Source organism: Carlito syrichta, unplaced genomic scaffold (genome assembly GCF_000164805.1).
Source record: "Carlito syrichta isolate Samal-C Ts95f unplaced genomic scaffold, Tarsius_syrichta-2.0.1 Scaffold289269, whole genome shotgun sequence".
Classification (NCBI taxonomy): Eukaryota; Metazoa; Chordata; class Mammalia; order Primates; family Tarsiidae; genus Carlito; species Carlito syrichta.
In genome coordinates this window covers 322,342-348,518 of record NW_007233365.1, presented here as the reverse complement: position 1 = coordinate 348,518, position 26,177 = coordinate 322,342, and the positions used below count along the sequence as shown (strand labels likewise).

Here is a 26,177-nt window from a genome sequence, read left to right as displayed (position 1 = left end):
AGAACGTGTAAGGTAAATTATTTTATAGAAAATTTCAAAAGACACCCCCAATTTATTTAGGGTTGTTGAAATTTTCTCCTAGTACTTGTTTTGGAATAAAGCGAGACATAAGTTGCCTCCAGCCTGGAATCCTCTGGCTTCCACCTCATTTTTTATTGTAATAGAACCGTTGTGCCTTGCTGTGGGCAAAGCCAGTGTATTATGAATAGGTAGCTGCAAATCAATCAGGACAAAGGACCCTTATCCCAAAAGGCAAAAGAGAACGAAGTCCTACCCTGGGGCATCTGGGGAAACAGCAAGTGAAAACTTTACCAGTCTCATTACATCTGGGTATTTCATGCAAATTGTGCCTTCCCCTTTTACAGTCTAACCTTTCATAAAAATAATGTTTATTGATTTTTTTTTCTCATTATAAAGTAACATGTGATTGCAGAAATTTTTGAAATGGCAGATTGTGAGAACAGGAAAACAAAACTTGCTTGTAATCCACTATCCAGAGATAAGGATGTCAATATTTTATTATGTCTCCAAATTCAAATGCCCTTCAGGGCCAGGTGGGAGCAAGAGTCACTCATTGTAAGCCCTGCAGGGTGGGTTGACCATGGCAACTTGGAGCTCCATGGTGCTGAAATCTAGCACATTTTATGGGAACGTATACTTGGAGTTGTTGACCAAATTTTGTGATATTTTTTCAATGTTTACCTTATTTAAATAAGAAAGAAAAACACCTTGGGGCCAAATGAATGTATCTGTAGCATGCTTTAGGTTATTTTACTGCATCTTGATTATTTCTCTTAGAGAAGTAACAGATCTAATTACTTAAATGCCAAATCCAGTCAAGATGAGGCATCAGAGGGCTTTGTGTTCAGTGCTGGGTTTCATGTACCCTAAATGTAGCTTAGAAGCACAGGGTTCAAAAGAAAATTCCTCTAGAAATTTCATGCACTCTATTAACATTGATTGAATATCTACCATGTGTCAGGTGCTGCATTAGACACTGGACACTCAGCCATTGCCCAGGCAGACCAGGACCCTGAGCTCAAAGCCCTTAGATTCTAGTGCAAAGACGGAACCTAAGCACAAGCAAATTAGAATGAAAAATCCATAAGGTTAAATGCTCTGCCAAAAATGAAGGTAAGGTCAGGTGACAGTGATGAGATAGTGACTTAAAATTCAGCAGTCAAGGAAAATCTCTCTGAGACCATAACATTTCAGCAAAATGGTAAATAAGACTCAGGCGGAAGAGCATTCCCAGCTGAGAAAATATGCTGTGCAAAGGCCCTGAGTCAGAAATGAGTTTGGCATGTTTGTGAATACAGAATAAGGTCCCTGTGGCTAGATGGTAGTGGACTGGGACAGAAAGAAACAAAAAGAATCTAAAGAAAGAGACAGGCAGGGCCTTGTGGAGACCAGGTAAGCCACTTGTGGCATTTAAGCAGGGGATGATGGTTATGGCTACTACAGGAATAAGTTATAGTGGTAAAAAATAAGGAGGGAACAATTAAGGAAGCTTCCACAAAAGACCAGGTGAGGAATATGCTGGCTTGGACCAGGACTCTGGCAATACATAAAGAGGACCAAGGATGGATTCATGTAGAGACAATAAGATTTCTTGATGGAAGGTAAAAAGAGATAGGCATCAGTGATGAACTCCTGAACTCCAGAAGGGAGTTCATCAATGATGAACTCCTGAACTCCAGAAGGGAGTGGCCAGTTATATGGGGTCCTGAGAGGGTCAAGGAAATGAATGATGATCAAACATTTCTAAAATGTTTGAAGGGCCACTCCCTTCTGAAGACACTTTCTTCTTTTGGCCTCTATGACAACATGCCCTCCTCCCCTACCCACCCTACAGAACACACACTGAGAGTGCATTACCTGTCTGTTGCCACGATAATGCTGTGTAACAAGCCATCCCCAAATCAGTGTTTTTGAATGGTAAGCATTTATGTAGCACTCACATTTATGGATCAACTGGGAAGTTTTTCTGGTCTGTGCTGGCCTCAGTCCTCCTTCTGGGAATAGTTGGCTAATCTAGGGTGGCTTCAGCTGGGATAACTGGAGTGGCTCTGCTCTGTTCCAGATGTCTCATCCTCCAGCAGACTATCCCAGGCATGCTCTCATGGTGATCAGAAAAGAGCAAAAGAGCAAGTAGAAATACGCTTGGTGTCTTGAGACCCTAGCTCAGAACCAGCGTTACATGCTTCCCACTACTTTCTGTTGGCCAAAGAAGATTCTAGAGGTTGAAAAATAGATTCTGCCTCATGGGTGCAAGGAAACTTGCAAAGACCTGTGGGAGAAAGCCTGGATACAGGAGACGTGACACTTGGGAGCAATCATGCAGGTGACCACATGCTCTTTCATGACTCTATCTTTGCTGTCCAGTAGGGTAGCCACTTGACACAAGTGGCTGTTTAAGTCCAAATGAACTAAAATAAACTACAATTGAAAATTCACACTGGCCACATTTCAAGTGCTCAACAGTCACATGCAGCTGGTGTCTATCTTATTGGACAGTATAGATATAAAATATTTCCATCTTCACAAAAAGTTCTTCCAGGCAGTGCTGCCTAGAATTTGCTGAACTAAAGCAGGTTTGTGTGAGCCGTGGATGCCCAGTGAACACCCTGAAAATGGTGCAGGCTTTATTCTCAGAGCCCCCATAGGCATCTCAGTAACAAGGCAGTGATTTCAGGGCATGCGTAAACACAGGAAGGCGGAGTCCCTAACCATTATAATTGGACATAAAGACCTAAACCTCCACATCAGGACCAGCGGGAAGGCTGCGTTTTGCTGAACACGGACAGTGATTTGTGGAATGCTGTTATCAAGGACCCACAAGCACCCTCTTGGTGCTGTGCAATTCACACATTGTGGAGGCTGCAGCTTTTTATTTCATAAGTAGGAAAGACACCACACAGGGTTCCATGGCGCTGTCTGCTTCCTCCCCTCTCTGGGCATCTCTGCTTAGTTCCCTGCCCCTTTCAGCCAGCAAGCCTTTGTGAATCAAAGTCAAGTGCTCTATGCATATATGTATGCACGTGTGCATTTCTCTCAGATTGGCAGTCATTTTTAAAGATGATACCCAGTGTTGGTGGTGAGGACTGTGAGTGCTCAAATCAATACTTCTGATAAAGCTTTAAAGTACACATTAAAAAAGAATGAAATGATGTCTTTTGTGGCAAGTTGGTTGGAATTGGAGACCATTGCAGAAACGGGATACCAAACACCTCATGTCCTCACTCATAAGTGGGAGCTAAACCAAAGAACTGAAAAGGCATAGAAAATGGCATGATGGGCATTGGGAACAGGGATAGGAAGGAAAAATCGGCTATTGGGTATAAGGTTCACTTAAATCCCAGACTTCTTTGCCACTTTACAATGCATCCATGTAACCAAAAATCATTTGTGGACTCTAAAGCTATTGAAATAAAAAATAAATTAAACAAATCTTGTAAAAAAAAGAGAGAGAGAGAGAAAAGAAAAAGGAAGAAGCAAGAAAGAAAAGAAAAAAGTTAGGCTGCAGACATAAAGAGCATCTTAGGAATTCCAAAAGAGAGTTGAGTGAAAAAGAAAAAAAAAATTGTTCAAGGATGTTTAATGCAGCATCGTTTAGAAGAGCAAAACATAAAAATATAACTATCTTCCAATGATGGGGAACTTGCTTTTGCTCTGTAAAATCTACACACACACACACACACACACACACACACACACACACACACACACACACACACACAATTGTTTTCAGAGACTTCAAAGGCATGATAATGCCCAGGAAATACTATGCAGCAAAAGCAGAATATAACCCGTGTATATATTTTAATACTAACTATGTCATACTTATGCAAATATAAGCATGGAAAGTAAGACTGAAGGGAAATCTGTTGATATGACCATGTTCACATACCATTTTCACTTCCCAGTCCCAAGCACCAGAGGACTCAATAAATATCTGTGAATTGACGTTATTTATGGGAAGAGACATCAAAAGTAGTCATTTTAATTTTTTATTGTACTTTTCCACAGTCAGCATGTTTCTTATTTATAATCAGCAAGAGAGTTCGTAGTCATTTAGATCATAGATACTCAGGAAGAAGTTTGCAGACTGATGCAAAGGAGTATGGGAGGCATTGTATAAAATGGGGACTATTTTAGGACAGGTCTGGCATGGTGGGTGGGGGCCCCATCATGATGATCCTCTACATCTTGGGTCCTAACCCATGAGCTTCTGTGTTTTCAGGTACTACCCAATGGGCCACCCAGCATCTGTCCACCTCTACTTCCTTGCTGACCGTTTCCAGGGCTTTCTGATCAAGCATCATGCCACCAATCTGGCCGTGAGCAAACTAGAGACTCTGGAGACATGGGTGATGCCAAAAAAAGTCTTCAAGATTGCAAGCCCACCCAGTGACTTTGGGAGGCTTCAGTTTTCTGAGGTAAGAGGCAAGATGTTCCCATACTTCATCATCTTTTACAGTCCCTTCACTGGGTTCTCTTCCACACAATGACACTTTTAGTTGGAGGTGGAGGAAAAGAGGACTTGGAGAGCTCTAAAGATGAACTAACACAGTGCCTAGAGAAGGTTCTCCAGCCCTGAACACTGGCAGCAGCTCCTTAAACAGGGAAGGAGGAGAGGGATAGTGGGATGGTCAACATCAGTGGGCCAAACCAACTTAGAACCTTTGCCTGTTTTTAGAGGAGAATTTAAACTCCTCTTAATTTTTCATCCTAGCCAATGACTCCTCCTAAATCTATGTTGATAATATACCAGTAACAAGCCAGTTTCCTCATGAAGTAGTATTATTAGACCCATTTTACAGATTAGAGAACTGAAGTTTACAGAGATCAAAAGTGCTTTTCTGGATGACAGCTGGGAAGTGGCAGAGCTCAAAATTGAACTCAGGTCTCGTTGGCCACAAATCCCATGCTTAATTGTGTTTTCTCCCTAGTTTCTAGCATAGGGGTTAGCTCAAAGTGAGCACCAGATCAATCACTGAATATGTAAGTGGATGGATGAATGGGTGGATGGAAGGAAGGAAGGATGGATGGGTAAACATATGGATAGACAGATGGGTGGACAGACAAATGGAAGGATGGATGAGTGAACAGATAGAGGGATGGACAGATGATCAGATAAACAGAAAGAAGGAAGGATGAATGGAGGGAAGGATGGATGAATGGATGGGTGGATGGATAAGCAGATGGATGGACAAATGGATGGAAGGACAGATGGACAAACAGAAGGAAGGAAAGGAGAGAAGGAGGAAGGGGGGGAGGAAAGGAAAAAAGGTGGATGAACAAATAGATAGATGGATGGAGAAGTGGGTCAATGGATCAGTTGTATTGATGCATAAACACATGGATTCATAGAATGCAGTTTCCCCCTTCTCAAGGCAGCATCACGTATTGGTTATTTTTCTGACTGGAGAGATGGAGCTGCCCAGCACCATTCTTGTAACACCAGCCCTGCTTCCAGACCCATGAAACTCTACATGATCTTGCCTCTGTCTCCTTCACCATCTTCATCTAGTACCACTCTCTACCTAAATCACACTTTTCATGTCTTTGTCAAACGTGCCTTCCTATGTTATTGCTTTTTCTTAGAATCTAAAATTATCTTGATATGTCTGATCACTCATTGTCTACAAGAGAGACGTAACTGCATCTCTCTCATTCTCAGCACATAGAAGAGTACATAGTATGGGTAGATGCTGAATAAAATTTTTGAATAAATAAATGAGTGCACTTGGATAGTGGTGTTAGAAGGAGGGGGAAGTATGATCAAGCTTGGCGAACGTTGCCCACACAACTCCAGCACCTGGGTTCTGCCTTCCCCATATCAGCAGTTAGCTTAGGAGATAAACTATTTCAAGAAGTCTAACCGCTGGGGTAGGGATGAAGGGTCTGACTTTAGAGTATGAACAATCTTGAGGGTATTTTCCAGGCCTTCTCTAGCTCCCTATTACCCTGCCTGGTTGACCTATGTCTCAGTGAATGTCTCCCCATGAAAAACAGGCACCAGCCAGAATTTATGGTGAAGCCACCATTTTCCATTAAGCCTCCAAGTGGATTGGCTGGGTGTGAGCTACCAATGGAGCCCACTCCATAAATTACTGGTGTCAGGGGGCAATTAGATGGTGCCCTAGTTGGATGCTGTCCTGGGGGCCTCAGCAGCCAATTGACGATATTAATGTTCCATTAAAGAGATGAATGCCTGCTGTCTGGGCTCTCCTGTTTATCAGCCTGCTGTTGGGTGACCAGGCACCTCTGGTCATGACAAAATGATGCTGGCTACTTCATGGCTAGTACTTTGGGAGGGTTCCTACCCTAGGTCTTGTACCCTTGGTGTGAGAACCATCAGGATCACTGGCAAAAATCACAGCCTGGGATGCAGAAAGCCCTAATTTAGTATTTTGAAATTTCTTCTAAAGTCTATTATTTTTAAGGGCAAAAGTGTAAAGTTGAACCAAAAGGAAGGGAAGCAGGCAGGGCCACTTGGTGGGCTGTTTAGGATGTCCCTGGTCAGCACCCTTCCAGGGCCTTGCATGGTGCCCAGATAGCAGAACTGGCTAGTGTTGTTGTGCAGCTCAGATAGATTTCTCCAATTCGTGAGAATCCCCTGCTGTTGGCTTGGAGAAAAGAGGTTCATTCTTTCCACAGGCAGTCACTGAGTGCCTATGATGTGTTTGGTTCAGGGGGGATCACTGTGAACCGGACAAACCAGGCCCCTGTTGTCGTGGAATTGCAGTCTGGTGGGGCAGCCAGCCAGTGAGTGAGCTGATAAATGAACAAAAACAGTCTAATGACAAGTACTATAGAGAAGATTAAGCTTCATTCATATGATTACTGAGGACTTGGAACATTGACGGGGACTACCTCTGATAGGATGTTACATCTGGGAAGGCTTTTTAAAAAGAGATAGCTTTAGAGCTGACACCTGTAAAAGAGCCAGCTATGAGGAGATCTGGAACATTCTGAGCAAGTAAAAGAGCATGTGCAAAGAAAGACCCTGAGGCTCTGGGAATGAACTTGGAGTACTCAAGAAGCAGCAAGGCCAATCTGTTCTGAGCACAGTGAGTGAGAAAGAGAATGGTCAAAGAGAGGTCTCAGAGAGCATAGGGGTCTTGCAGGCCCTGGAAAAATGTCTGGCTTGTATTTTAAGTTCAGTGGGAAGACTTTGGTGGGTTGGAAGCTGGGGAACAGTATGTTAAGCTTGAACTTGGATACGTATTTAAATTTTGATAATTGGTCATTTTGCAGTGGGTGGTGTTGGACTTCCATGGTGAGACCCCATGAGAAGGTCTTGGAGGTCACAAAGGATATGTCAGCACCAATGCTCCATCTCAGGCCACCCTACCTCACCTCAGGCTTAGGAGTGGCAGCTGGCTGTCTCCTCATGCCCCTAGGTTTAGAAACAAGATCCAAGTTTTTTTTTCTTTTTTTAGTCAGTTGCTTTACAACTCTTCTGCTCACATTATCTTGGTTTTTGTTTTGTTTTGTTTTTTGAGTTGGTCAAAAAACTGTCACCCAGACTGTCACCCAGACTGAAGTGCAGTGGCCACTCCCGGCCACCGCAGCCTCGACCTGCTGGGCTCTGGCGATCCCTCCGCCTCAGCATTCCAAGTAGCTGGAACTACAGGCACATGCTACCATGCCCGGCTAAATTTTTTTTGATTTATTGTAGAGATGAGGTCTCACCTGCCCAGGCGCGTCTCGAACCTGCAGGCTCAGGCTCAGATTTCAGAAAACTGTTCTTTGCTGTTTCTTTGGAGGATCCAAGGATGTTCTAACATTCCCCTGTCAAAAATCCCTTCTTTAAATATGACCCCAATAGATCTGTGACCATTCATTTGTTTTGTTAATTTCTGTAGAAAACCAATTGTGGAGGGCTGAGGTGCTAAGGGAAGTCCGTGTGCCCAGCCCCTACTCTCTAATATGAATTCAAGTTCAAGATAAACGATAGATGATGAACAGACAGATAAATGGATGGATGGATAGGTAGATGACGGACAAATAGAGATCGATGATAGACAATAGGTAAAGATAAATGACAGACACACGTATAGATAAATCGATGACAGATGGTATACAGGCAGACAGGTGATAGGTAGGTAGATGATAGAGGTACGTGATAGGGTTAGAGAGATGATGGGTGACAGATAGATAGAGATACGGAAATGGAGATATATTGAGCACCTACTGCATGCTCAGCACTGTTTTAAGCACTAGAGATACGTCAATGAACAACCCAGATATAGCCCCTGTCTTCATGGAGTTGATGGTCTAGAGCTGGGGAGAAAGACACGTAAACTAAATGACATGGTACTGCTGGGGGCTGGGTGAGTGGGAGAAGCTACGATGGTCAAATCCTTAGAGTTGTACCTCCGTGGTGCCTCTAACCTGAGAAGACTTCTGAGTAGAGGTGCTTCTTGGGTCAAAGTATAGGTAGTGAGCTGGAGCCGCCCACGAGGAGGTTGAGGAAAAGAAAGAAGACTGTTCCAGAGAGCAGACCGGGCATGGACAGAAGGAAAGAGACCAGAGAGAGCCCTTTTCAGGAAGGCACTTAGAGCAATCCCTGGAGCTAGGGGGCAAGTGGAGGAGAGGGAGGAGGAGAGAAAGGAAGCCAGAGCCAGACCAGAGGGGTCTCTAGGACAGGGTGAGAATCATGAGGCGCAGGAAGGGCTTGTAAGCAAGAAAACAGAGATCAGGTTTCTATAGAACAATCTCCAAGACCTAGAGGCCTAGCCTGACTTCTGTTCACTTAGTTATTCCTTTGATAACTTGTGTCCTTTTAATTCCTGCTGTGTTCCAGGCACTGTGCTGGGTACCAGGGGGTCCCATAAAGAGCTGGGCCCTGCTGATATACAGGGTGGTAGGAAATGGCCAGATTTCACACATCTGAAAGAGGCGGCAGTCCCACAGAAGCATCAAAGCCATGACTATATCTGCTATGCTTAGGAGAGTTTCTCAGGCCCAGTCTTTAGTCTCTGGCCTAATGAAAACTTGAAACAAGGTGTATGCCTGTGAATGTGCACATATAGCAGCCACCCTGACAGGGAATAGGCATTTGGTTCATATGTGTTGGATAAATTAATGAATGAGAGAATGAATGAATGGGAGTCAATCTATAGCAAAGGGGATAAAAATACAGCTGGGGTTGAACTTCCTGGGTTCCCATGCTGACTGTGCCCCTCCCTGACCATAGTAAGTTACCTCACATCTCTGAGCCTTAGTTTTCTCATCTGTAAAGTGAGGATGATGACAAGGGTCTCCCCTTTCTGGAGTTGAAAGTATTAAATACATTAATGCATCTGTCTGGCATACTGTTAGCCCTTGGTAAGTAGTCACTGGTGTAACTCTGTGTCCTGGGTAAAGAGTGGGCGTAATAACTTGTGCAAAACAAGAAGGAAGTCAATGAGCTCCTATCCCTTCTGCACATGGGAGATCTTCTCTGAGTGCAGATACATATATCCACATCCATGCCCGTTGCAGATGCTGTTTAAGAGAAGACCACAGAAACAATACAAGCCTTATATTGCGCCCATTACCTGCTATCAACATGCCCACAGACTGTGTCTTCAAAACCACTGAATTACTCCTCCTGCAGGAGATTTCAGCTTGTTTATTTCAAATTAAAAGACCTTTAATTTTAGTGAAATAGCAGCACAACTCAGTATCAGGGATCTCTATCATTCTTTTTTTTTTTTTTTTTTTTTGGTCAAGTCACTCACTTGTTCACTGGACAAACACTGCTTGAGTACCTACTGTGTGCTAAGCACAGTAGTAAGTGCCAAGAAAGAGCAGAGAAACAGACAAGTAAGGCCCCCATTCACACAGAGCTTATATTACAGCCAGAGGAGATAAGGAATAAATACATCAACAGACACCTCTCAGATAGTGCTTATCACCACTGGGAGGAAGAAAATAAAGCAACAGGGAATGACAATGATTGAAAGGCCATTTTAGACTTGGGGGGTGGGATCAGGGAAGGAATCTGGGAAGAGACCTCCAAGATAAAGGACAGGCTATTCAAAGATGTGAGGGAAGAGTGTTTCAGGCAGGGCAGATGGTGCAGAAACCCTGAGGTGGGGATACTGCATTGAGGGGCCGAAACAAGATGAGCCTGGTTGTCGTGGAGGTGAGGGGACCACTCCCACGCTGAGTGCAGCAGGAATCCTGGGGTGGCGGGGGACAGCAAGTGGACATTTCACACAGTCTCTCTGACTGCTGGGTGGAGAATGAATTACAGGTCCACAAGTGGAGGGAGGGAAGACCCCTGCATGTCACTACCACACGCGCCTCCATCTGAGATCCCACAGGATGGATGGCTCAAACAATAGCCCCCATTCCTAGGTCCAACTCAGAATGCCTTGGGAAAGCCAAGGCTGTCTCGCCCAAGGAAAGGCATTTGAACCCCTGTAAAAGACAGGCAATGCTGAGCACCCTCCTTTTTCCCAGTATATATGGTAGGGCGGGTCCAAAACCAAGGTTCCATTCTTGTTCAGAACGATTGTATTACATGGAGCTGGAGCTGTCTGATTTGGAAAACCAAGAACCAAAGTGGAAGCCAGCTGAACCTGCTGAGTGCCAGGGTGTGTTTTCTTAAGTTGGCCTTTACACAGGCATTCATTCATTCATTTATTGCATGTTGTTGTAATTTTTTCAAAGCATACACCTTGCACCAGGCACAGGAAGCCCAGTGGTTTGGTGAAAGGACAACAGGCTTTGTGATCCCCCAGTCTGGGTCTAAATCTCAGTCTTCTACCTACTAGCTGTCCAATCTTGAGCAGGTAACTTAATTGGAGCTTCCATCTCTTTATCTGTAAAATGGATACATAAAGACTAACAATTCTGAGTCCTGGCACCCTAGTTCAAGCCCAGTGGTTTCAAGACTTACTCTCCTCATTCAGGTCGGCACTGACTGGGACGCCAAGGAGCGACTGTTCCGCAACTTTGGGGGTCTCCTGGGGCCCATGGATGAACCGGTGGGTATGCAGAAATGGGGGAAAGGACCCAATGTGACTGTGACTGTCATTTGGGTGGATCCTGTCAACATCATTGCAGCCACTTATGACATCCTGATTGAGTCCACTGCCGAATTCACACACTACAAGCCCCCTTTGAACTTGCCCCTGAGGCCTGGGGTCTGGACAGTGAAAATTCTCCACCACTGGGTACCGGTTGCAGAGACCAAATTCCTTATTGCACCTCTGACCTTTTCCAACAGGCAGCCCATCAAACCAGGTGAGTACTCACAGTTTCCCTGTGGGGGACATACTTAGGCCCCAGGGCCCTTGAGGGTCTGTGACTCTAGCAGAATAATGCTGTCCAGATGTGGGGCATGCAGTCTTGGACATGTTAGTCCAAGGGGTTGACTGAACCCCTTGCGCTTAGTATTTTTTTTCTGCTCATCTGTCCTGGGGAACCATCTCATTTCCTACTTGTACACTGAGGTGATGTCATCTGTCTATGTACTAGATACTTATTTATTAGACGTGCTCCCATTGGACTTCCAAAGGCCTTGATCACAGTTAAGACAAGATAAACCCAGACAGATATTGAATTTCAGCAAATCTTGTTTACTATTTTAAAAGCAATTAAGGTGGCTCAGCCTGTAATCCCACGCTTTGGAAGGCTGAGGTGAGTGGATTGCCTGAGCCCGCGGGTTCAAGACCTGCCTGGGGAACTTGGCGAGACCTCATCTCTACAATAAATCAAAAATTAGCCGGGCATGGCAGCGTGTGCCTGTAGTTCTAGCTACTTGGAAGGCTGAGCGGCCACTGCACTCCAGTCTGGGTGACAGAGTGAGACTCCAACTCAAAAATAAAATAAAGTAAAACAAAAAGCAATTAAAATAGAAGATTCTGGTTCATTAAAAACATAATACACTGGGTGAAAAGATGAACCTCATACCAGTGGAAGATATTTGTTTGCTACACATTTTTAAAAAGTATTTATATTTAGAGTATAGAAAGAAATCCCATTAAATCAGAGTTTGACATACTACAGGTTGCAAGCCAAATCCAGCCTACTGTCTGTTTTTGTAAATAAAGTTTTACTGGAACACAGGCATGCCCATTTAGTTACATGTCTGTCTCTGCTCTGGAGCTACAGTGGCAGAGTTGAATAGTTGTGACAGAGACTATATGGCCCACAAAGTCAAAGATATTTAGTATCTGACCCTTTATAAGAAAAGATTGCCAACCTCTGCTATAAAACAAAAAACAAAGAGAGAGCATAAATGACCCACAGACATAGAAAAAGATGCTTGGCCTCATTAATAATGAGAGAAATGCAAATTAAAAGCAAAAGCAGCTGAGTGTGGTGGCTCACGCCTATAATGCCAGCACTTTGGGAGACTGAGGTAAGAGGATTGCCTGAGCCTAGGGGTTTGAGACCAGCCTGGGCAACTTGGGGAGACCTCATCTCTACAATAAATCAAAAAATTAGCTGGATGTGGTGGCACTTGCCTGTAGTTCAAGCTACTTGCAAGACTGAGGCAGAAGGACTGCCTGAGCCCCACAGGATGAGGCTGTGGTGGTCATGAGCATGCCATTGCACTCCAGCCTGGGTGACAGAGTGAGACTCTGACTCAAAAAAAAAAAAAAAAGCAAAAGAGAGGTTCCGCTTCACACTTATCATATTGGAAAATGTGTTATGGTTAAATCAAATCCTGTGTTGGTAAGGTTGAGAATTTTGTACATTTATCCAGTGCCAGTGAGAGGGAAAATTGATAAGATGAGTTTGGAAAATGGTTTAGCATCTCTTAGTACAGCTGATACTCACATACACACCCTACCACACGGACATTCCACCCCAGGTATAGGCCCAGAGATAGATGCAGAAATATTCATGCAACAATTATTCCTAATAGCACAAAACTAGAAGCAGTCCAAATGTCCAACACTGGAAAGGATAAACAATTTGCAGTCTGTTCATACAGTGCAGTACTAGGTGGCGGTGGGCACAAATACAGGTATCGGTTTGGATGACTCTCTAAAACGTAATGTTGAGGGGGAAATGTCACAGAATAAATCATAATTATGATGCAGGTATTTAAAGTTCAAAAATAGGCAAAGCCAGCAATATGTTATTTCAGGAGTCATGTGTCAGTAGAGAATTGTGAGAAAATGAAGAGAATTATTAACACAAAATCAAGACTGTTGGTTTCCACGAGGCAAGGAGAACAGACAGTGGGATGTCAGGCTCCTCTTTGCCTTTTTTTTTTCACTCAAAGGGTTTACTTTTATACTTCTATTTTCCCTCTTTATACCTTTTTTTGATCAAGTAGAATGTTTTTCTCACCACTCAAATCCTGTCTCCAGGAGTAACCACTGCCTACTGTTTGGTGTATGTACTTCTAGAAGTTTTTAATGCTTTTAAAGCATAAACATCACACACATCCTAAATCACACACACACACACACACACACACACACACACACACACACACACACTTGGCTTTATCCTATTCCAGGGGATTAAGAAGCCCCAATCTGTCTGTTCCCTATTGGTGGATACATAACTTCTGTTGTTGATGAGGATGTTACAGATGATGCTGTAAGGATGAGTCTTAAACATACAATTATACTTGCCCATGCAGGTACATCCATAAAAAAGACTCCTGGAAACAGGATTTCTGGATCTAACAGTTCAAAAACCCAAAAACCAGAAACACATTAGCTGAGAAAAAAATTCTGAATTGGGGACTATTTAGTTAGTGACGCAAGGGGAAGGAGACACACATGAGGAGGGGGTGTCTGAAGTCCAAGGAAAGGGAGTCTTGAAATGACCTGTGTCAGCTTCTGCTATGATGTGATGCTGAGCAGAAAGATGGAGACCTCATGAGGAGGATAAAGATCTCATGAAGAAGAAGATAGAGACAACATGAGGAAGACAGAGACCTCATGAGGAAGATATATAGATACCTCATGAAGAAGACAGAGATGTCATGGGGAATATAGAGAGCTCATGCGGAAGATAGAGGCCTAATGAAGAAGATAGGTAGAGATCTTATGAAGAAGACAGAGACCTCATGAGGAAGACAGAGACCTCATGAAGAAATAGAGACCTCATGAAGAAGATAGAGACCTCATGAAGAAGATAGAGACCTCATGAAGAAGATAGAGACCTCATGAGGAAGATAGAGACCTCATGAGGAAGACAGAGACCTCGTGAGAAAGATAGAGACCTTATGGGGAAGATATAGAGAGCCCTCATGTGGAAGATAGATAGAGACCTTATGAGGAAGATAGAGACCTCATGAGGACAATAGATAGAGACCTCATGAGGAAGATAGAGACTTCATGAGGAAAATAGATAGAAACTTCATGAGGAAGATAGAGTCTTTATAAGGAAGACAGAGACCTCATGAGGAAGATAGAGACTTCATGAGGAAAATAGAGACCTCATGTTTTCTGGAGATGGAAGCCTACTCTTCCACTCCCCTATGAACCAGACAAAAGACAGCCCCTCCAGAGCCAACCAGGCCAGAGCCCACCCCCTTAGGGTCCTCGGGGTCCCCCTTGAAAAGGTACACTTCATTAACATTCCTAAGGATTTCCTAAGACATGGAGCAGAAGGATGTAAATTCTGTGTCTGTGTGGCTTCAGGCACACCCTTGGGACAGAACAAAGGAGGATTTCTGAATAGCGCACACCTGTGGTTCCAGCTGTGGAAGGCTGAGGCGGAAAGATCGCCGGAGCCCAGCAGGTCGAGGCTGCGGTGGCCGGGAGCGGCCACTGCACTCCAGTCTGGGTGACAGAGTGAGACTCCAACTCAAAAAAAACAAAAACAAACAAAAACAAAAAAAGAAATCCAGGGCCATTCATGGGGTCCTGATTTTCCCAGTGTTTCCTTCTGGAGTTTCTGAGGAAGTCTGGGCTATTCCCACCCATGCTCAGGATGACCCAGAGGTCGTTTTGCCCCACAGGAAGCGGCCTGCCTGTTGTCAGTAATTGTGTTTGTTAACGATGTTCCAGTGACAGGGAACACGAAGTTGGGAGCAATGCAATTTGTAAAATGATTCATCAAGAGTAATTTTCTATTGATGCGTCCCTGGTAATCTCGAGAAATCTGATGAGGTGGAATTGAGGAAAATTTAATTATAAAGATGAGCATTGCAAACTGATATTGTAATAGCGTTTCCCACATTAACCTCATTTCTCATAAGGGCTTTTTTCATCAACCACAATATTGGGTTCAAAGTGTTCGAATGTTTGTTAACTGCTCCTTTCACTTTGAATGTCCTGCCTTTTGTAAGTTTAGGTATCTCCTCACTCCCAGCTTCTCACTCTGCAGAATGGAGGCATAGAGAGGCTCCGGTACAGGAATTAGGACCTGCATCAAAGACACCAGGCTCTGTTCTCCCAGCAAGTAGGGCTGGAGCTGTCCACCCTGATTCCCAATATTAGAGAGAGGTGGACTGGGACCAGATTTCTAAACACGGTGGGTCCCAAATACCATGAAAGAGGGAAAGTTTGCTAAATCCTAGCAAGACTGAATAGATGCTCCACGCACGTCTGTCTTCCTTCTCCCTCTTGTCCCCCTCCAAACCATTCAGCTCAGTCCCTCCACTTCCTGGAGCATTGGGAATTAAAGGAATGATGTTCTTATCTGTGTTACTCAATGCATACTTTGAATCCAGCTAGTATTCTCATTACTGTTAAAAAGGCAGGCCATCATGTAGTCCGCTGATTATCCAGTCTCTCCTGGGTGCCATTGGTGGTGGCAGCTGCTATCAGGCAAACAGGAAGCATTGTCTTCAAAACACTGCATTGTCTCAGAAGGAGGTTTCTTCTAATCCTAGCTAGATGGGCCATAGCATAACTGATTTGGTAAAACACAACTCATCAGATTCATTGACCAGTCTTTTTTAAAGAATATGTGTTTGTGTTTAGCAGTAAAACAAGCAGTGAGTGGGAACTTCAGAACAGAAATGTCTAGCTTCTTTCTTTCACCCCAAGCTTCTATACTTTCTGCTTCCCCGTTTTGAAGCCCTGGGAAGTAGTAACAGTTCCCCTCATGTACATGTACACAGGACCTGAACTTCTGTTTGAGCCTCTTGTCAGCCCTATGTATCTAATTGGTGCCAGGATGAAGATCCACATTTTACAGATGGGGAAACCAAGGTGTTCACAAGACTGGATCCCAGATGGAAAAACAAAAACAGAAACATTGCTTTAACTTCCAGCTGAGGAATAAGTCTGCAGTTAGGGTATTATGATGATGAGCACTGGCTTGGTAGTCAGCCAGTCCTGGATTTAACCATACATCTACCTCTAACCATAGCTGCCTCTGTTACCTCATCTGAAAAATGAGCATGTTAAAACCAACTGTAGTTTTGAATGTGTGTGGGATTATATGGACTAATAATACCCACAGTAATAATCTTGCTAAACTTTTCCAAGCACTTAGTATATTTAGGTGCCATTTTAAGACTTCATATGAGTCAATGTATTTAATCCTCACAAACAAAGCTATGAGAAAGGTATTATTTACTTCACCCATTTCATCAGTGAAGAAACTGAGCACAGGAGTAGAAGTCAGAAGTCACACACCTGGTATGTGGGGTGTGGAGATTCAAAGTCAGACAGCCTGACTGTAGTACCCAGGCTCTCGCATGATGCATTTCTCAGAGTAGCTGGTACATAGTAGATGCTCAGCAAGGCAAAGCTGTTATGGAGATAGTTTGACCTCCTACCCTACATAGCCCTGGTTCAAGAAGCTTTACGCTTTCCAGGATGGTTTTGCTATGGTCAGTTCATGCATTGTGTTTTGAACTAAGGGTGCCTGGAAGTTGAAATTCTTGGCTTATCCAGAGTTCATGGTGAACACTCAGTAGCTGAGAGCTTGACTCCTCACCAGGGCAACAAATCTGGGTTCAAGCCCTAGCTCTGACACTCCCTGAGGAGAGGTGCTTAACTAGGCTTTGTATTTGCTGTTCCCTCTGCTGGGAATTCTGTTCCCTGGGACCTGTATGTTACTCATCACTCAGCTCAGATGTCACCTCCCCAGAGAGGACTCTGTCTACCCCATCTAACATAACACTCTGTGACTCTCTGACCCCGAGGTTAACAAAAACTTTTTCCATAAAAGGCTAGGCAGTAAATATTTTTCAGGGGTTTTTTTCGGGCAAAAGACAGTCTCTGTCTCAAATACTCACCTCTGCTGTGGTAGCTCAAGAACTGCCATAGACAGTATGCAAACACATGGACACAGCTGTGTTTCAATAAAACTTCATTTACACAAACAAATGGTGGGCCAGATTTGGTCCAAGGGTCGTAGTTCGCCAACTTCCTGCTTGGACTCAGTACCTTGTGTATTTCCTTCATGATACTCCTCAGCAACTGAAATGACGTTATTTATCTTCTTGTTTATTTCTTTGTTGCTGTCAGTTTCTTTCCATAATATTGTAATAACCCTGACAATATGGGTTACTCCACCACCTAGGATAGAGTCTGGTACCTAGTAGGCACTTAACATGTCTTTACCAAATAAATAAATGCCTTGCAAATCATAGATGTTTAGTTGATATGTGTTTGAATAAATGCCTTTACAAAGTAGGCGCTTAAAAATATGTACTGACTGAATGAATGTCTGGACTATTGAAGACACTCTACAAATGTTTGTGAATGAATAAAGGAATACACTGTCCCCTGTAAAAGGCGGGCTCTATCCTGGCAGGCTCACTTTCCCCAACTGTAAAAGGGTGCTACTCAAAGAACTTCCTCATGAGATTGAGACTGTCATGTGAATTAAATGAGGAGATTCAGGGCACGTGGTGCAGCAGTGAGCATGCAGTTGAGTAGATGTCCTGTTTATTGGGGGCTCTTCTAACCTGGAAATTGTTCCCTTTGACTTTCAGAGGAGGCATCGAAGCTGCACAGTGGGCCCCCCCGTAGTGCCTACATGGAGCAGAGTTTCCAGAGTCTGAACCCTGTCCTCAGCCTGCCCATCAACCCCGCCCAGGTGGAGCAGGCACGCAGGAACGCAGCTTTCACGGGCTCAGCACTGGAGGGCTGGCTGGACTCGCTGGTGGGCGGGATGTGGACCGCCATGGACGTCTGTGCCACAGGTCCCTCTGCCTGCCCAGTCATGCAGACCTGCAGCCAGACGGCCTGGAGCTCCTTCAGCCCTGACCCCAAGTCAGAGCTGGGAGCGGTCAAACCTGATGGCCGGCTCAGGTAGCACTGGATGCGTGTGGGCCACAGTGGGATCTCAACAGGAAAGCAGCTGGAGGGGCTGTGGGGCTTGCACCCTGGCCTCCCACCCCGGCCCCAGGAGGCCTTTTATGCAAGGGGCTCTCCTGGCCATAGAATGATAGGGAAGGAAGGATAAGGGGCCAAAGCAGGGTCCGCCAACAACCTGCATCTGGTGAACTGGAGTGGGGTGACTCAGGCCCAACGCCATGACAGTCTCACCTCCTCTAGTTGATCCTCAAGCCCTCCAGGCTCCTTGTTTTCCCCTCTAGTGACCCGATCCTCCCCTGCCCACACACACGCATACACCAGACAAGTGATTTTCAGACTTTTATTTTGAGCAGCAAAATTTTGTTTACTGAGCACAGTAGTAGATAGAAGTTCAGGGTGTGGATAAAGTACAAGCTGCTCTGGTTGAAGCTGAGGAGAGTGAGGCTTCCTCTGGAAGTTCAGCCCACTGAGCAGTCTCTTTGTCAAGGACATCCCCTATGGTACCTCCTCAGAACTCAAGGGCTCTGCAAACCCCTGTTAGACAAGCACTGCCCAGACCACTATGGGTGGGCGCTTTCTCCAGCCCTGCTCTCCAGCTCATCTTTCTGCTCCTCTTGGCTGGAAGAAACTTGTGCCAGCCCTGAAATGACAGGCCCATGGGAGTCATGGTCATCATGAGCCTTTTTCCAGAGAGGTAGCAGGCTTGGGGAGAGATCTGGATCTCCCAGCAGCCTTTCTGGAGTTGAGCTAGTCTCTTTAGTCATTAGTGAGTGGGAAAGGTTTTTGATGTGACATGGCCAAGGTCCACCCAGAAGTGTGATTTCCACCTGTCCAAGAGTTCAGGCCTCATTCCTTCACATGAAGTAGCAGAAATGGGTTGATATCTATGAGCATGAAACTCAAGTCTTCTAGCCATTCATGGACTGGACACCAAGACCACAATTCCTTTGGTCGTTGAAAATGGGAACTTCGGAGGTCTTGGCCATGAAACTCACAAGAGATTGCTTGGAGCCAAACTCCTGAGGTGGACAGCACAGCAATACCCATCTCCCGCCAGAGCCCTTCATTCTGAGGTCAGGCACGTGAAACCCTTGTGACTCGCTCACTTGGTGCTGTTGGGAGTGACCAAACTGCATGGACCCAGACTTTCCTCATCTAGGAAAAAGCATTTCAGATTTGGTTTTCAATTTCACACCTTCCTTAACCAAGGTGCCAAAAACCCCAAATGGACATGCAACTTAAAAGTGGGAAGGTTGAATTTTAGTGGGAAGGTTGTCTTAAAATTTTTAAATTTTACCAGAAACCTGTAGGGTCTCCTTGCCATGCACCCCCCAGGAGGACTGCCCCTGTTCCTCCAGAGAGCTCTTCCCTGGAGGTCCCTCCTCCTGTGATCCCACTCCCCCAAATGACAGGATGCCCTTGGAAAAGTCATGCCCCTGGTTGCCAACCATCCTTTCCTAGAAAGTCAGTCCCGGCACTTCATTCCAGTGTGTGTTTGAAGGGACTACCCTTGGCCTTTGGTTACTTGTCAGCTGGCAGGATGTCCTGTTGGTAATGGAGGACATAGAGAAGGGACACTTTAGATATTTATTATTTATATGTTTTAGTCCATGACTAATTAGTAGGTGCTGTTTTTGCAGCTTGTCAATTATGTTATCTTACTAACTGAAGCTGCCTTTATTCACAAAAGGCTCCTCTCCCACCCCCGGTCTGTTCATTTTTCTCTCTCTGTCTCTCTCTTTCTCTCTCGGTTTACCTCTCTGTGTGTCTTCCCTTCATCATCCTTGTCCTCAGAGTAAAGCAGGAGTGTAAGACACCACATGAAGAAGGCTCTGACCCACGTCACCTGCTGACTTGGAGTGGGGGCCTTGGGGACCATCAGGACCTTTTCCTCATGGTGGGTGTCAGCCTCATCTGTCCTTCCAGTTTGAAGAGTGCTGGAATTCCTGAGCCTCCCTGGCTCTGCCCCAGGCACAGGGATGTGACAGGTCCAAGACTTGAGGAAGAGAGTGAGCTGACCACAAAGAACTTGGACCAGCCCTGCTTGCTCCATTGATGACTTCCCATGGCTAACCATGGATCTCGATGTGACAATGACAAAGCTATGGCCTCCTTCTGAGGGAAATGGATCTTAGGAAGAGGGTGGTGAGACCCAGGCAGGAGAGCCAAGAGATAGCTGTAGCCAACAGTTGTTTGGGGACCTCAGAGTGGCTTCCTCAGAAAGCCCGTATGATCTCTGAGCGGTTTTACAGACTCTGTGGGAGCCATGAGTCCAGAGCCACATCCTCTTTCTGCCCCAGCCTCTGACTCTGGCCAAGGCTTCCTTGGGGGCAACTGAAGCCCCCGCTTTCTTTTCACCCTCCTTGCCAGGTCACCAGAGCTTTGAGTTTTCCGCAGTGTTATGACAGTGGCTCTGAGGACTCAGCCATGGCAGGTCATTGTGCATTATATGAGCCCACAACTTCAAGACAGGGCCCCTCCTGCACCCACTACATTTCTGCCTTGTTTTTTCTGTCCTGGAAACAAGTGGTGAAATGACAGAGCTACCTTGCTCTGGGAGTCCTCCCCTCCCCCAAAGACTTCACTCCCTACTCACCACAACTAATTCAGGGAGTTGGGAGTCAGAATTCACGTAGGGAACTCCTCCATCTCCTCTGTTTTGGGATCAGAGAAGAATTTTGCAGATGGTACATTTGATGTATTTAAAAGATAATTTCAAACAAAGCCCAGCATCATTCGAGAAAACAGAGTATTTTCCTAGGGAAAATAGTGTAACTCCTTTTTCTTTTTCTTTTTCTTCTCTTTCTTTTCTTTTAAATCTGCCTGAGAATGACTTATTTATTGGAGACCATTGACCAGGCAGCCTGGATCTGTGACTGCCCAAAGATTTCAAAAACACAGGGCTGTGGTCTCTGGAAACCCTTCTGCACCCTGCAGGCACCTCAACTGTGGGCTGAGCTGCTGACGAACTCAGAAGGACTTAGGGGTGGGACTTGGATGTCAGGAAATGTCCGTAGGCTGCAGCACTCTGTACGATATCCCACCCACCCAGTGACATTCAGGCAGGAACTGAGCCAAGAAAAAGCCAGCCTTCCCAGATCCCATTTCCCAGACCACACGTAAGGGAGTATGTCTCCAAGGATGACATGGGCACTTCCAAAGGCCCAGTATTTTAAGAAGTGTGCTAGTTTCTCCCTGTGGAAAAAAGACTTTTCTGATTGGATCATGAGTCCTTCTGGTTTCATTTTTCATGTTGGTTCAACTTTTTAAATGCAACTGGAAGTCCAGGCATGTAATCCCGGCTCTTTGGGAGGCCTAGGTAGGAGGGTTGCTTGAGCCCAGGAGTTCGAGACCAGCCTGGGCAATACAACATGACCTCGTCTCTAGAGAAAATTAAAGAAAAATATAATAAGCTGGGCATGGTAGCTGGCACTTGTAGTCTTAGCTACTCAGGAGACTGAGGTGGAAGGATTGCCTAAACCCAGGAGGTCGAGGTTGTGGTGAACCACGATTGTGTCACTGCACTCTAGCCTGGGTGACAGTACACAAGACCTCAACTCAAGGAGAAAAAGAAAAGCAACTGGAGTTTAGAGAGGATGAGCAAGTCTACACAATTCACTGCTCCAGTGGCAGCTACTCTGGGCACATGCTGGGTGTATGCGAACCATGCCTCTAGCTTGCAAATTCAAGGAGGACACTGACTGGAACAAACAGGAGTGGTGGCAACTGTGATCTTACTGGCATGTACATGGCCCATCTAGAAAGAGCAGCCGCTACTCAGCTCCAGCCTGTCACAGCATATAAGCACAAAAGCATGATGTAGAGGAATCTTCCAATTTGGTAAAGGAAGCCAGAAATCTAGATTTTTATAGAAAATCTGATTTTTTAATGTAAGTTATTTTTTTTTACACAGGCTGTAGGAAAAAAAAAACTTCCACAGTTCTGCTTGTGCTTTGCCAGCAACTTCGGCTCTCTAGAAAGGTAAATGAGGTTAGGCATTGCCCTGGTGGAGGAGGAAAAAAGCCAGCATCAATTCAGGGCAAAAATAATAGCTCATGTTGAACTCTGAAGGGAATGGGGACCTCTTGCTAGTCATTCCCCTCCCAAAGAGAAAATCCCACAGAGGAGAACTGGCTTATTTAGCTCTCCTGATCCCAAGATAGTTTATGCTAGAGGAAAGAAGGAATATAATTTGGAGATCTGGACTGCTGCCCCTTAGCCCCCAACTGCTTGGGGTCACACTTTCTAGGACCTCATCAAACTAGGTAGAAATGGCAAAGACAGGGTCTAGAAGAAAGAGGTGGGATGTAAAACAGGCTCTCTCCAAATCTCAAGTGTTGACTGCCATCTTGCCACATCTCTGGAAGCCTCTTTGTTAACCATGTAGAGCTGTGCTGGCTCACGGGATGTCCTCTTTGCTTCTGTCTCAATTACCTTACTTTGCCCATGGGTCTACCACAGGCGCTACCTCATTGTGTCTGCTGAGAAGTTTACCTGGGGGGGAATAAAGGTGTCCAAATCTGCTTGAGCTGATTGTACTATCTATGCAAATTCTCCTCTCTCTCTCTCTCTCTCTCTCTCTCTCTCTCTCTCTCTCTCTTCCCCCACCCCCGTCTGTCTCTATCTCTCACTCTCTCTCACTGTCTTGCTCTTTGGCTCTCTCTCTCCAACTTAGAAGTATTATTAACTTAGAAGTATTATTTTTTTTAACCTTTTAAACAAGATACTGTACAGAACCCTCTTAAGATGGAGGAGGGCTTTCTTGCGCCACCTGTGTCTATCCCTCATGTTGTCTTTGGTTCTGGTCTTGCCAAGCCCCATGCAGGGAGAAAGTGGCCTCTCTTCCCTCTCCACTTGGCTGGGAATACTTCAACTGCCTCTGCCTACAGACACCACCAGAAAGCAGGTTCTGCACCTTGCTGCCCCACTTCCTAGTGCCATCTACTCCATCCCTCATTTTCCTCCCACTTGCTTCTCCCATCCCCCCTTCCAAAAAAAAAAAGCCTTATGTTTCTCCTGTTTGAAATGTGGCCTTAAAATTATTTTTGGGAAGCTGACTGTCCTCTCCCTCTCATTTCCACCAACATCACAGAAGAAAGAGCATCGTGAAGCTTTGTGTCAGCCTCCTAGGCAATGGGCTGCCAATCTGTAGTTTGCAGATGCTATAGAAATTGCTTGCACATGTCGTCTTTAAGAAAAATGTTCTTATACTTTCCTATGGGCAAAAGGAAGGCTCGGGTGCTCATCTAAACCTTAGCCAACTCCTGAAGCACTCTCTGAGAGCATATTGCCACTGTAATGGGCTGGCTTAATTACCAGCAGAGTGCTCGCAAAGGCGTTCCAAACCTCCTTCCCTCCCCCCGAAGACTGGGTGATTTTATGTATGTCCTTCAAGGATAAATCAAGAGAGTTTCTCCATTTATCTCTCTGTCCTTCCTGTCTAGAAAGCGATAGCACTAAATATTCCCAGCAGATGGGTCGTGTTCTCAAAGGGAGCACCCTCTCCCTACATTCACCCCTGTCCTTTATCCTCCCATCACTCCAGTACCGATGGAGGCCAAAGACGACCCCAGGATTTTCATAGGAAATTCACTGGAATGGAGCGCAATTGTCTTTATAGTTCTTTTGTCTTAAAAAATTATATATTATGTTGTCAATTGCATTTGTTTGGGTGTTTGTTTTAGAGGCCTCACTATAAGTTATTACCGTCCCTTTCATTGTTTTCAAAGACATGTGGTGATATAGTTTTTAAAAATAACTATTTTGTTATAGATCATGATATGCATAAAACTGTACAGAAATATTTTGTAATGTATTGATTTTAAAAAAAAGAGAATCTGTAAATAAAGTTTAAAAAAGAATTCAAATGGCACACTGAAAGATGTAGATATTTTGCTATTTATTTAAAGGAATATTTTAAGAGATATTGAACTATCTGAAATTGACAATATTCAAAGTTCCAATCATCCAAATGCTTTACCTTGATGTAGAATGTGATTCCTGGAAATGATTGCATTACCTGCCCATTTTTGCACCTTTTCTGTCTTTTCATTTAGCAGAAAAACAACAACAACAACAAAATTGTGCCTTAGCTGTATTTTTTTGTCTAGGGGAGTTTGTTTCTGTCAGACAAAGCAAAATTTTTTGCAGAAAACAGTGGATGTATTAAATACTGTATCATACCAAAAACACTGCAGGTGTATATAGATGCTTTCTGTCATACTGTGTTTTCAGATGCAGAATTTTAAAATAAAATAAAAAAAATACTGTCTTTATGGAACAGTGACTGTATAGCTTCTTTTTGGCAATATTATACATCTTCACACAATCTTGTATTGTCTTCTGTCATCTGCACAGTGACAGATAGGATGACTGTATAATTTATCATCCAAACTGGGATACTTTCACAAGTTCCAGGAGGCATCAACTGGATGGGATGCTGAGGCCACAGGAATAAATGAAGCTTCTCCAGAGAAAGCCTGGATGCATGGACACATTTCCTCATAAAGGCTGCTGTCACCTCCCAACTGGACTACTGCAACAGCCTTCTACAAATTATTCATTCCCCTGATTAAATCAGAAGTACATAAATTTAAACCTTTATTGAGTAGAGGACAGCAAGGAGGGACTGCGGTCTAAAGTTGCTAACAGTTTCCTATACCCAACTGACTGGTTGTTTAACAAAGCTGTTTCCTTCTTCTCTACCACAAGGCCAGACTACACTTCCTTGACTCCCTTACTCTTAGGGACATGTGAATGACTCAAGCCAACAAAACAGCTAGACTACAGTTCCCAGACTGGCTTGTTCTGGGGTGTGGCCATATGACTGACCCGGCCAGTGGAACATTGGCGGAAAGGATGTAGGGTACCGCTAGCCCTGGTCCTTATAAAACCTCCTCTCTCTCAGTCCTACCCCATTTGCCAGCTCAGATGTTTTGAATCATATGCAGTGGCTTGACTGCATTCTGTTGGCCTATTCTACTGCTGTTTTTGAAACTTTCACACACTTAAAGGAAGGCAGAGCTACAATATGGGAGGAAATTGAACCCCTGAAGAGCCACAGAAAGCCCACCTGACCAGAGTCACCTTTATTGACTATGACATGAAAATAGTGTTTATTTTGTTAGGTCGTTGAGAATTTATCTGTTATATTAGCTAGCCTTTAATGGATCCATTCAGAAATGGAAATTCAGATGTTTCTCTGGGAAAATCCAAAATTTAGCCCTTCATTCCATTACAAAGATACAGAGAGCCAGAAGGGTGAAAGGATTTGCCTGAAGTCACTGATGGTCACTGGTTAAGTCTAAAACCAAAGTTTCCTATCCCCCGATGAGACTGTGACAAAGTCATTGGGAATATTAGTTCTTCCATCCTTAGGCTGACTCACTGTGATGTTTATATGTGGCTTCTGAGGGCTGTAGTCAAGGATTGGGAGTGTCCAGCTAGCTGGGGGTGTAGAGAAGTCTCCAATTCACTCTCCAAAATCTTTAAAGGCAGAGAGTGGCACTGAGACCCAAGTAGCATGTTAGCAACTAGAACAAAACAGACTAGATATTTCTTCATCAGACAGGCAGAGGGGAGAAATACAGGCATTGTTTCACCTTGGTTCTCCTTGAGCTTGGCTCAGGAAAGAACATGAGCAACTCCATATTTAGAAAGATAGATGGACCCGAGATTCATTTGCCAAAACTTTCTCTAGCCTAACCTTAGCCAACATCCCCCTCCTCTGTCCAAACAAGTCTTCAAAAACGGGTTTCATTGCAAGGGAAGAATAAAATTCTAAAAATTCCATAGGAATAAGGATCATAGCTGTCTTGTTCCCTGTGGGGCCCCCAGTATTTAGCACATTGAGTCCAGGGTATGGACACTTGGTAAGTATTTAGTGAATGGATAAGTAATTGAGGTCATATTTCTTAATTAATTAACAATATGGTCATGAATTCACCAGTCCAAGTTGCTGTCTTCACATTCATCATTTGATTG

General features: G+C 44.5%; 1 protein-coding gene across 1 annotated transcript in view; it reads left to right on the top strand.

Annotated features, from left to right (window-relative positions):
• Positions 1–19,905, top strand: part of XYLT1 (xylosyltransferase 1) — a 151,381-nt gene extending 131,476 nt beyond the window's left edge. Inside the window, exons 10-12 of the mRNA XM_021710508.1 lie at positions 4,244–4,439; positions 10,914–11,247; positions 17,870–19,905. Of these exons, the coding sequence (XP_021566183.1) occupies positions 4,244–4,439; positions 10,914–11,247; positions 17,870–18,192 (853 nt within the window). The 3' untranslated portion in view covers positions 18,193–19,905. The remainder of the gene's footprint in view (positions 1–4,243; positions 4,440–10,913; positions 11,248–17,869) is intronic.
• Positions 19,906–26,177: the final 6,272 nt, after the last annotated feature.